At 38.1% G+C, this 12026-nt stretch overlaps 1 protein-coding gene across 2 annotated transcripts in view; it reads right to left on the reverse strand.

The window, feature by feature from the left end:
• Window positions 1-10211, reverse strand: part of ITGB1 (integrin subunit beta 1) — a 42924-nt gene extending 32713 nt beyond the window's left edge. The window contains exons 1-2 of one of the 2 annotated variants that reach the window (XM_058179732.1): window positions 9909-10211; window positions 530-599 (exon numbers count right to left, since the gene is read on the reverse strand). In XM_058179732.1, the coding sequence (XP_058035715.1) occupies window positions 530-599; window positions 9909-10139 (301 nt within the window). In that variant the 5' untranslated portion in view covers window positions 10140-10211. The remainder of the gene's footprint in view (window positions 1-529; window positions 600-9908) is intronic. The other variant, XM_058179733.1, reaches the window with a different exon arrangement.
• Between the last annotated feature and the right edge of the window lie 1815 nt (window positions 10212-12026).

Raw genomic sequence — 12026 nt, forward strand, 5'->3', positions numbered from 1 at the left:
CATGTAGCATTATTAGTGCTACTGTAAAAGCCATTTCTTATATCAAAGGCAGTTTCGTTTAGAGAAATCAGATTAATATTTGTGTGCGTAACTGTGTGCCATGTATTTAGTTTTATACACAGTGAAAATCAACATTAAGTAGAATAAATTCTGAATTTTTTACATGTAAAAAAACTGGATAGGCAGTGTTAGGATTGTACTTCCTTGTGTTTTATTAATTGTCAAAAAGATTAAAATATACGAGTTTACCTTACTGGAAGAATGGAGAACGCACAGAATTTTGCATGAGACCTGGGTGACACAATAGTTCCAAGTTTTCTTAAATAATTTAAAATCCTCCAGGTGGCCTGGAGCATTATTTAGAAGATACATCTCAGTCCCTTTCCAGGAAAGAAATCAATGCTGATTTCTTTCTCCTGTATCAACACAGCCATAATGCCAGCTGTTAAAAAAGAATGCAGTGCTTTCCAGATGAATTCAGAATGGATGCAATCTATATGAATTCACATTTTGAAATTATTCCACTTACTTTGTTGGGCAAATCCGTATAGTATGAAGCAATTTAATATTCCAACCAAGAGAAGGGAATGGAAATGTATCTGTTGAATACAAGGAAAACAATTAAATTAGCTTATTTAAGTATCTGCATAAGGTTTAACAAATGTGGTTCAGACAATAAACGTAGTAGATAATTTTGACAACTGCATTGCAAAAAACATGTATTTCTATATTTTAAAGAAAAACCTTAGATTAATGGAACACTAATTAGCAATATACCAAATAACCATTTCCCCCAAGATTTTTCTAAAAGATCTATGCATCCAAAGTACATAATGCTTGGAACCTGAGATGAGCTGCAAAAACTCCTATGATTCTCTCTTTAACCAAGACAAAAACTGAGCCATCTGTTTATAATCCATCAGTAACATGGATCAAATGTACATTTGTAATAACTGACAGAATTAATGCCTCTATTAATATGTTAACCAACATATTTTAAGTATCACATTCTATATATTTGATGAAGTGGGCTGTGATTCACAAAAATTCATGCAATTACAAATTGAAATTGTCACAAGACTTTTACATTTGCTGCAAAAAATAAGCATTCTACATAAAGCTATCTCTAAAGGGGTGATGAGATAATAAAGTGTGATAAAAACTTTTGAATTTGTATTGTAATGTTTTTGCAAGTACATAAATGGTGAAACTTGTAACATGACACCGTTACATGTTTTTATTTTAATGAAACCTTTCTTTGCTATGAATGCCCATGCTCCTCTGTTAACCAGAAAAAAAGATGTTTAATATAATTGGAGATGTTAGTAATATTCTTCAGCATGTACTTTGTCTTCAGCTTTAATCATTTAGCTTAATTCCTTAGTTTATGACCTTCTTCAATGTCTTCTCATTCCCCTATTCCAGGAAACAAATTACTTTAAGCCAGGGAAAAAATGGTAAAAGCATATTGTCTTAAACCATAAGCAAACCATGTGCCAAAAAGTTTTTTTTATTTCAACTTCTCCCCGAATAAATATAAATATAATTTTAAAGCTCATATTTGTTAATTACATTTTAGAACATGTTTTATATACTACTGTATGTCTTAAATACAACAATAATTCTAGAATCGAATGCTTATAAAATTGGATGTTTTTGCTGAAGAGGCTGCATTAGTTTGAAAGTTATATACAGACTGAAGAGAGAAAAAGGACTCACAATATGCATTGTGGAAGACAAGGACCCTATAATAAGTAGTTTTTGAAAATCTTCGCCAGTCATAATCACTGACATCAGCCAGACTATACAGAAGCCAAGTCAGCTGAAATACTGCTTTGACTTTTTACAAGTCGTTCTTGACCTATGACTGATCCCTTAATGGGCTGTGGTGGCGCAGTGGTTAGAATGCAGTATTGCAGGCAAACTCTGCCCACTGCCAGCAGTTCGATTCTGACTGGCTCAAGATTGGCTCAGCTTTCCATCCTTCTGAGGTAGGTAAAATGAGGAGCCAGATTGTTGGGGGCAATATGCTGACTTTATAAACCACTTAAGAGAGGGCTGTAAAGGACTATGAAGCGGTATATAACTCTAGGTGCTATAGCTATTAATAACTGTTGAGTGTTATGACAGGCTTCCTCAAGGCTATTTACAACCCAGATTCAAAGCTCTGATGGTCAGGGTTTCCCCACTATTCATACAATTGCATTTTGGGTACTTGACAACTGGGCCATATTTATGGTTGTTTGTAACACCGTGCAGTGACACAAAATCTGGAAGCCAGCTTCTACTTCCTGTTTCTGGCAAGAAGTGGCCACTGTGAATAATCTGTTTAATAATCACCATATCTGCTTAACAACTACTGGGTATGGTCACATGGTGACCAATTTAACAACTGGCATAACTTATGACTTTAATTTTGGGCTCAATAATGATTATGAGGAGTACCTGTACAGGTTGGAACATTTGGTCTAACAGAAACATATTCATTAAAAATCAAGATAAAGGTCTTTGGAGTCTTTGTGAAATGAAACAATAGAAATCAACAAAAAACAAGTACAGGAAAATAACATACTGTTTATTAAACAGACAGCACAAGTTTCTCTCTATTCCGGAAAAGGAAATTTGTAATTTCCTTTAGCATTCTGACTTTTTAAATAGTTCACCTATAAAAACTGTGGCAGACAAGAACTGGATATAAAAAAATATTAAACACTTGACAACTTTTAATTACTGATCCGCTCTCAACTGCAGGATAGTGTGGTTTCATTTTGAAAACAAAAGTTACTGTGGCTATTATACCGACACTGGGAATAAAAATAAATCATCCATAATCCATAAAGAAACAGCTCAAAAGTGCTTTCCTGCCTGCTTTCAAAAGATTGAAACGAACCTGCTTCAGATCAGTGGGTGAGTTTTGAAAGAGACAAAGAAAGGACAAGGAAAAATATTCCATACATCAAAAAATGTCACTGTATTTGCATATTAAAATAATAGCTATTATTCAGGCAGTCCTCATCTTATGACAGTATTTATCATCTGGTTCTGAAGTAATCTGAATGCATTTCAAGTGCTTGGCAATTAGCATGCAATTACAACTGTTTGCAGTGTTGTTCAATCAGATAACAGATAACAGAAAAACAGAATTGGAAGGGACTTTAGAATCTTCTAGCTAAACCCCTGCTTAAGTAGGAGACCCAACTTAGGAGATAAACGGCTGTCCAGTTTCTTCTTAAAAGCCTCCAGTGTTGGAGCACCCACAACTTCTGAAGGCAAGCTGTTACACTGATTAATTATTCTCACTTGATAGGAAATTACTGCTTAGTTCCAGGTTGCTTCTCTCCCTGATTAGTTTCTGTTGCTGCTTGTCCTGTCTTCAGGTGCTTTGGAAAATAGGTTGACACCCCCCACTCTTTTTTGTGGCAGTCCCCCAAATAATAGAAAACTGCTATCATGTCATCTCTAGTCCTTCTTTTCACTAAACTAACCATACGCAATTCATGTGACTGTTTCTCATATGTTTTAGCATCCAGGCCCCTAATCATATGACTGGGATTTATGACATTTTTAAAAAACTTTATTTCTGGGTTTTGGCAAAAATACCCCACTATAAACAATGACTTTACTTGACAACCATGGAGTCATTTAATGACCATGGTGATTTAGCAATTGCCACAAAAAAGGCGGTAAAATCAAATAAATCATATGATGGCTTATTTTGCAACCGTCATTGCTTATGACTGTAATGGACAGGCTCAGTTATGATTGTTAAGTTGAAGACTACCTATATACTGTTTTCAATAATGCACAGGTGTCAAACTTGCAGCGTCACGTGACGTTTCGCAGTGGCTTTCCCATTTGTGGAACTGGGGTGGGCGTGGCCTGTATATGACGCATCCATCCTGCAGGCCAGGAATTTGACAGTCCTGGACTAATCCATGTATCCTTTGAGGTTTACATATGCATTTTTTTACATGCTACTTACATCTAAAATTAATCCAAGCTTAATTTATGTAAAAGTACATGTAGCATAGACTCCTAAATACTTTTGAAGGAAGATTTGGGCAAAATTGAACAAGTGCAAGTAAAGCAATGATTGAAAACGGAGTCTGATTGGGAAAGATTGAAGGAATTGATTGAAGAGTATTGGTTAGAAAGCTTTATATACCTGAAAAGATGCCAAAATAAATGGCATGAACTGTTTTCTGGCATAATGGCCTATCATCCCCATACTTTTAGAAGTTGATCTTATATTTTGATTTTGTATATAATAAAAACAATGAACTTCTCAAATCAAACACAACCCCCTTTCACCCAAATATTTAAAGAAAAAAATGTGCCTATGTCATTATTTATTTGATGTTTACCCTATTTTTTTCTCTCTCTGAGCTCAAGGCAGCATGAGTAGTAGCACCCTCAGGGAAGTAGGGTTGAGTCACTGAGTGAGTTTCTGCGGCTGAGGCTGTGCTTAAACCCACCCTCCTCCATTTTAATCCAGCTTCTTGGCCACTTCGCTGGACTACATATTATAACTCATTTCTTATTTTCCTATGTACAACACAGAAATTACGTATCAGTTTAAAGATATATATATGTGTGTGTATGTGTGTGTGTGTGTTTTGCTGAAAAAGAAATAAAGGGAGACTAGTCTATATCTATTTCAAGCTATTTAGTTCTCATCAGCTAGTCATACTCTTACTTGGATTTGAACTTGAATTTGAACTAATATGCAGGCAGCCCAAGTTCGAATCCAAGTAAGGGTATGGCTAGTGATAAGAACTAAATAGCTTGAAATAGATCTAGACTAGTCTGCCTTTATTTCTTTTATTTCAGCAAAACACAACTTTGGTACAAAATAGTTTGTCGTGAAAGTGTCTGCGAGCTCCAGAACTAAAATAATTAAAATTTTATTCTACTAATTTTTCATCAGCCATCTGCTGACATTGTCAGAGTATTAAACTACCATTACCGAGAACTCTGCATACACACACACACACACGTTTCACTGTACATGAGCATATTTCATTTAATACTAAAGCCAAGTTACCTCTCCAATGGCATGTAAAGCATTTATGTAAAAATGCATGTTATTACAAGACTTATCACATCCCACAAAAGCAAATGAATTCCATTCATTGTCCAAGTTTGTTACTGGAGATTCTAGGCAATATTTGTTTTTCACAGAATTTTCCTACATGTAATCCCTAGATGACTGTAATGGAACCTGTTCATTATGGCTGTGTTTTCTGATGGTCATTAAACGAACACAGTGGTTGTAAGAGCAAACCGACTGGTACTGTTCGCTATAGATACAGTTCTACTGAAAACTGAAAGAAAATACCAGTTTCTCCAAAAACCATAAAAAAAACCCCAGTCATGTAATTAACCACAGGATGCTTCAAACAGAGCATTGTGGCCACGTTGCTGAGCACCCAAAATACAATCATGTGGCCATGGGTGGGAACCAACATAACTTTCAATCTGAGTTGTAAGTTCTCTTTTCAGGTAGGTTGCAACTTTTTATAAATTGAGGATTGCTATATAGCTGCTGATTCTAATGAATATTAAAGAAGCACAGAAAACTGCCTTTTCCTGGGTCAGACTTTTGATCCATCTAGCCTACTACTGGAACAGGTCAGGTCTACTAACTGATCTTAAGCTATTCATCTACAGCGATGGTCCTTTTATGACTTGTAGACTTCAACTCCCAGAGTTCCTGAGGCAGTCATGCTGCTAGACTAATTTTAAAAGCTGACGGCAGAAGACACATTCAGGCAGAAATTTTTCCAGTCTCATTTGTAGATGTTACATATCTGAGACTGGATCTCCAGAATGCAAAATATACCTACCGTATTTTTTGGAGTATAATATGCAACTTTTTCCCTCCTAAAAGAGGCTGAAAATTTGACTGCGTCTTATACTCTGAATGTAGCTTTTTTTCAGCCCTAATGAGGCGCTAGCAAGTAAAGTGATCTCCATGCTAAGCTTTTCAGTGAAGCTTTTTTTCGTGAAGTGATAAACCCTCCGACTCTCACCCCTAATGAGGTGACTCTCACCCCTAATGAGGTGCTAGCGAGTGAAGCATCTTCTGAGCTTCACCTGCTTTTCTCACTGCTTATCTCTCCAAAGATAAGTTGTGCTTTAGAAACTGTTTTTTTATCCCCAAGCAGGAGATAAAAATCAGCAAACTAATGTGCTGAAGCTGACCAGACTAAGGACACTAGCCAGATGAATACCTGGTAGGCAGATTTCCCCCCCACCCCTATTTCCCCCCCAAAAAACTAAGCTGCATCTTATACTCTGAAAAATACAGTATTTATCACTGAAACAAGTCCCCTCCTTTAAAACAACGGAATACTATTGCCAATGACCCAACTTCTGATTTGACAGTGAGCACTTAGATCATTTGGAAATTAAATATGTTCAAAGAAGAATTTACTCTGTTTAAACTTTAATGAACCAGCCATAAGCCGAAGCCAAACTTTAATCCTTTTATATTCTCATAAATGGAAGAAAAAAATCACAGTTACAGGTTCAGATGTCAAGGGAACTGTATTTGTTCAGACATTTTTGCTTTTAATTTATTCTGTAAGGTAAAAATGGGGAATGGGAGTGCATTAGTCCAGACCCATCAGTATTAATTACAAAGCAAGAAACTATTGTCTACAGAGCTGATTACTCATTTTTTTATGATACGTAAGTCTGCTTACTCATTTCCTTAAGCTTTTTTTTTTTTTTGCAACACCCTGGTGAGTAATTTGCTTTATCATTATTTGATTTTTATAATTAGTTTGGTGCCCAAGGCAGAAAATCTTTCTGGTTAACTACAGTTCTTCCATTTAGATTCCAAGTTTAATCAGGGTCCAGAGAAGTGAAGGATTATCCAAAATTAGAGTATATCATTCTCTATTATACATTTCATGTGATTTATATCAGCTGCAACATTTTAAAAAACCCTTCAAAAGACCTTTGTGTGAGTGCAATACATTTTCAGAATAATGATTAACAGGCAAATGGAAAGCTAAGATGTCAATCTTCCTGTTCATCATACAAAGAGGCCTTGAGTACATTTATTGTATTTAACTACCCAGAATGTCTGGATAAATTAATTTTGAAAACTGGTGGAAGCAGAGACTCAGGAAAGTCGTTGGCAAAACAAACCTCTGTTTCTATAACCCTGTCTTGTCTTACATTATACAAGGGTTGTTTATGCTTAGCATGGAAAAGATGTATAACATTTAAGCCTTCTACACTATTGAGAAAAATTAAAGGACAGTGATTGGTAAGTTAATTGTCATTAACAGTTCTATCATACATGCTGTATTTGCCCAATAGGAAAATGAAATTTTCCCCATTAACTATCAGTTCAAATTTATTTATTTAGCATATAGCAAATAAGGTCTGAATTAAAGAATCTTGCATTCAAAAATAAATCCAATTGTGACAAGGGAGGGAGAGATGAATCCAAAATTCTTGCAGATGGGTATTAGAAACTACCAACCACCCCTCCTTTTCTGGGTTTCTCCCCGTTGTTTCTAATGGGAAATAATTGATCCTCATCCATTTCAGGGACCACAAATATTCCGTTATAGTTTGTTTTGGTTAGGCTTATTAGGATTCATGTTCCCCTCCTCTGCATGCAAGATTTCCCCATTTTGCTTCTGGTTCAGACTTCCAGGATGGAGGAAGCAAAAGCCAGAGATACTTGTAAGACTGGATCTTCTCCTGAAAGGGCAAATATGACTTTTGCCTTCAGTCAATCATCCTATGGATCAGTTCCTAGAACATCCTTGTAAGGACTATAGGATCGGGGACTTGGTTTATAACCTATCTTTCAATATTTCAATTATTGACGTAGAACAACAGAAGCATTAATAAAATTATCTGATCCTATAAGATAAAGGCCCAAATTAACTAGTTTCAAGTTGTCATAGGATATGAACCAAGTAAAACAATTTGTTCGGTATATCTGAAAGTGATAATAGTTTAGAATCACAATGCTATCCAGTCTGCCTTGATTTTTAGGTAAATCCAGATGCTATTAAAGTTAACAAAATAGCATGCAATCTTTTAAGTTCTGTTCATCAAACAAGTTGGTAAAAAAAAAGTGGAACAAAAATGGAGGGAGAAAATAACCAGTGGAATTGGCATTTTGATGAAATGCAGGCGATATTCACATTAGGTTCTGTCAGAGAGAATTGATCCTGTGGTTCTTGGAGCAAATTATAATATTTAATGTGACAGAGGGAAGAAATCACTAAATATGTGGGAATAAACATTAACAATATGTAATTAATTTAAATTAGTTAAGCTGAAACTAAATTTAAATCAAAATTACTCTTTTTTTACTAGCCCACTCTTTCTTGTGTTAATATGATGTACTTCTCCTTAGTCCCCAAGATATTGTATACTCCAATTTTACTAATTTTAAGCCATTCTAAAGTAAATAATACTGTTTTTACAAACATAATCCAGGAATTATTATAATTCTCTATCTTTGGATCAAATACAGGTCTTTAATAAATTGAAAACCAATGTACAGTAGAAGGAATTGGATAGTTCTTGCAACAACACAGCCAAATATAATTTGAACTGGTGCCCAAGATAAAACCAATTTGCCAAATTAGGCAAGCAAGTGTGCCTTCCACTGCAATGTTATTAGAACAATAGGAATCAATGCCAAAGTGACATTTCTAATAATACTTCAAAAGAAACAGCAATGCAGCAACTTAAGGCTGGTTTGGATAGAAAAAAAATGTTGCTTAGTTATGAGTCAATGTCTACTTAAAAAGGTGGGTGAAGGGTTTAATGCTCAACAATTTTCTGAACACTTTAATCAAGGTAATTTAATGTGTCAGAAAGGCATGAAATCACACCAAAAATATTAAGAATGGAAATGCAATGCCCCAGAGACAAAGAGGAAGTTCCTATAAAAAGATGTTAATATTCAAATATAAATATACTACTGCAAACTCCAAGTACTGTAATTATATCAGATACACAAGAGGGGGGAAATGAAAAATAAAAATATCCCTACCAAAGATTGTGGGAATGAAATGCAGTATCTTCAGGAAACAGAATGTACAAAGATATCCTATGAGTTGAACTGCCGGTAAATATAGCTGAATGAAAACGACACTGGTTATAACTTCTCCTGGATCTATTTTGAAGTTACTTTTTTTATTTAAAAAAAATACCAGGGCGGCTTTAGGATCAGGAAGTTGCAAACGTCGAGCTTTTTCCATGCACGCTTTACTGGGTTGCATTTATGAACTTATTCCCAGGCAGGCCCTTGAGTGGTTAACTCAAAGAGATCAAATTCCACAAACAGACTTTGCAAAAAAAAACATGGATCGGAAACTCGCAGAAGAATCGTGTGAAACCTTACATGGAAAATACTCGCGTTTCCATCCGCCACTTAAGGCGGCAGAGATCGCCGTTGGCTTGCTTGGAACCTTTAGCTCTTTAAATCCTTTTTAAGTCCTGCTTGGAACCAAAAGTCCCGAACCCAATTCAAGGGGGGGGGGCTGGGGGGAGGAGGGAAGGGAGATGATCCACGCCTCCCCTTCCCGCGCCAGAACAAAAGACTTGGTGAACGACTTTCATGACTTCCCATATTTCGCTCCAAGACCTCAAGATCTTCTCCTTTCCTTCACTTAGCAGCCCCCCCCGCCCCACACTTAAAGACCCATGCTGAGTCGGTGGGGTGGGCTCTGCAGAGGGAATCCCGGGAGATCTTCGGTAAAGGAGAGCAAGACGGGAGGGGTCTGTCTCCCTTATCCCGCAGCCCATCCACGTGAATAAAGGTGGAGACACACAAACCCAGGATTGCTTTGCTGCAGCTTTGTGCACCCCACCCCCCTTCCCCACCCCCCAAAAAAATAACAACCCACCCTGATCGCAGCCCTTACCGGTGCCATGGCCGGGGCTCGCCTCTGGTGCGTCTGGCCCGGAGGACAAGCTGGCTGGCGGCGCGGGAAAGCTCCTTCCTGGCCCTTCCCAGCCGGGCCTGGTCTTCTCTCCGGGGCGGCGTCCGGTGGGTCCCTCACGCCTCCGCGCCTTCCCCCCGTGTGGCAGACCCGGGAAAGGAGACGGCCAGACCCGCCAACGCCGCTGCTCCCTCTTCGCCTCCGGAAGCGCATTCCTGGCTGCTGCCGTCAAGCGGGGCGGAGCGTGCAAGGCGCTGAACTGGGCCCTCGGGCACGTCGGAGCGCGGCGGGGTTTTTTTTCTCTCTCTGCCCAGCCCGAAGCTGGCGAGATCTTAGAGAGCGGGCGCGGTCGTTTCCCTCAAGATCCGCCCGAGGGAAGCGAGGCGCTTTGCCGCCTCATACCTCGTGCAGGATCCGACGTGCAGCTTTGTGGGCTTCTCTGTCCAGAAGCTTGGGGGTTTTGGGACGCAGGTTGCTGCTAGCATGTGGAGGGGATCGTCTTTGAAGTCTGGGATTAGATGAGCTCGAAGAGGGCTTCCTGATTAGGATCCGAACTTTTAAAAAAGAGCAAGCTCATCTTTCTTTTTCCTCTTTTCATTTTGAGCCGGAGAATTTGTCAAGAAAGAGGCTCGCCCTGATTCTCTAAGGCTGTGCTGCGCTAAACTGATTTGCTAAACCAGCATCGAGCATCCTGTTTGAGGGTACACTTGAGATTCTGAGTATCATAGATGGCTGGATTTGCATGGTGTGCCAAAGCACAAGCCAACCGTGTTATGATTTTGGGTGTTTTGCATGAACCATACACAGATATGTGTTATCAATAAAGGAGAATATTTGTAGCTCAGGATTGAAATAAGGGTAGATAGTGTCCCCCATTAGGGACTTCTAGAACTCATCTTCGCAGCCAAGTTAAGGCACTTAACCAATCAGCCTAACATCAATACCTGGGAAGATACAGGAAAGAATAATAAACATTTGTGAACACCTAGAAACAAAGTTATAACTAGCAGCCCCTATGGGTTTGTTAAAAACAGATCATGCCAAATCTTATTTCATTCCTCGACAAAGTAAATAAATTAGCAGAGCATCACAATGCTCTGGACATAGTATATTTAGACTTTGGTGAACAAGGCATTTGATAAAGTAGACCAAAACCTATTTCTTGGTAAACTAGAAAAATATGGGTAATCACCACCAGATGGATTTGTAACTAACTAACAAACACTACTTAACAACTAGTCCTTAATGATACTACATCTACATGGAGGGAAGTAAGCAATGGGGTACCACAAGCTTCCATCTTAGGCCCAGTACTCTTCATTATCTTCATAAATGATTTAGCTGAGGGAATAGAAGGGGAACTCATCAAATTTATAGATGACACTAGGCTGGCAAGAATAGCCAACACTCTAGAAGAAAGCTCAGGATCCAAAAAGATCTTGACAAACTTGAACAATGGTCCCTATCCAGCTAAATGAAATTTAATGTTTTACATTTGGCAGGAAAAATCAAAGGTGCAAGTACAGATTAGGTGAACTCAGAGGAACCTTAGAGTGCTAGTGGATGATCACTTAAACATGATTCAACAGTGTGTGGCAGCAGCCAAAAAACTGAATACAATCCTTGGTTGTATAAACAGGCATAGAATCAAAATCACATGAAATACTAGTGCCACTTTATAAAGCCTTAGTAAGGCCACACTTGGAAAACTGCATCTAGTTTTGATCACCACAAAAAAGACGTTGAGACTTTGGAAAAGTGCAAAGAAGAGCAACTAAGATGATTAAAGGCCTGGAGACTAAAACATGAAGAATGATTGCAGGATTTGGATTTGGCTAGTCTAGAAAAAAGAAGGACCACAGGGAACATGATAGCAGTATTCCAGTATTTGATAGGCTGCCACAAAGAGGAGGGTGTGTGTATGTCAATTTATTTTCTAAAGCATCAGAAGGCAGGACAATGGATGAAAACTAATCCAGGAGAGAAGCAATCTGGAATTAAGGAGAAACTTCCTAACAGTGAGGACAATTAGCCAGTGGGACAGCTTACCTTCAGAAGTTGTGAGTGCTTCAAGATCCTCTAAAAGAATGCAAATGACCA

This window comes from Ahaetulla prasina, chromosome 4 (assembly GCF_028640845.1).
Source record: "Ahaetulla prasina isolate Xishuangbanna chromosome 4, ASM2864084v1, whole genome shotgun sequence".
Lineage (NCBI taxonomy): Eukaryota > Metazoa > Chordata > Lepidosauria > Squamata > Colubridae > Ahaetulla > Ahaetulla prasina.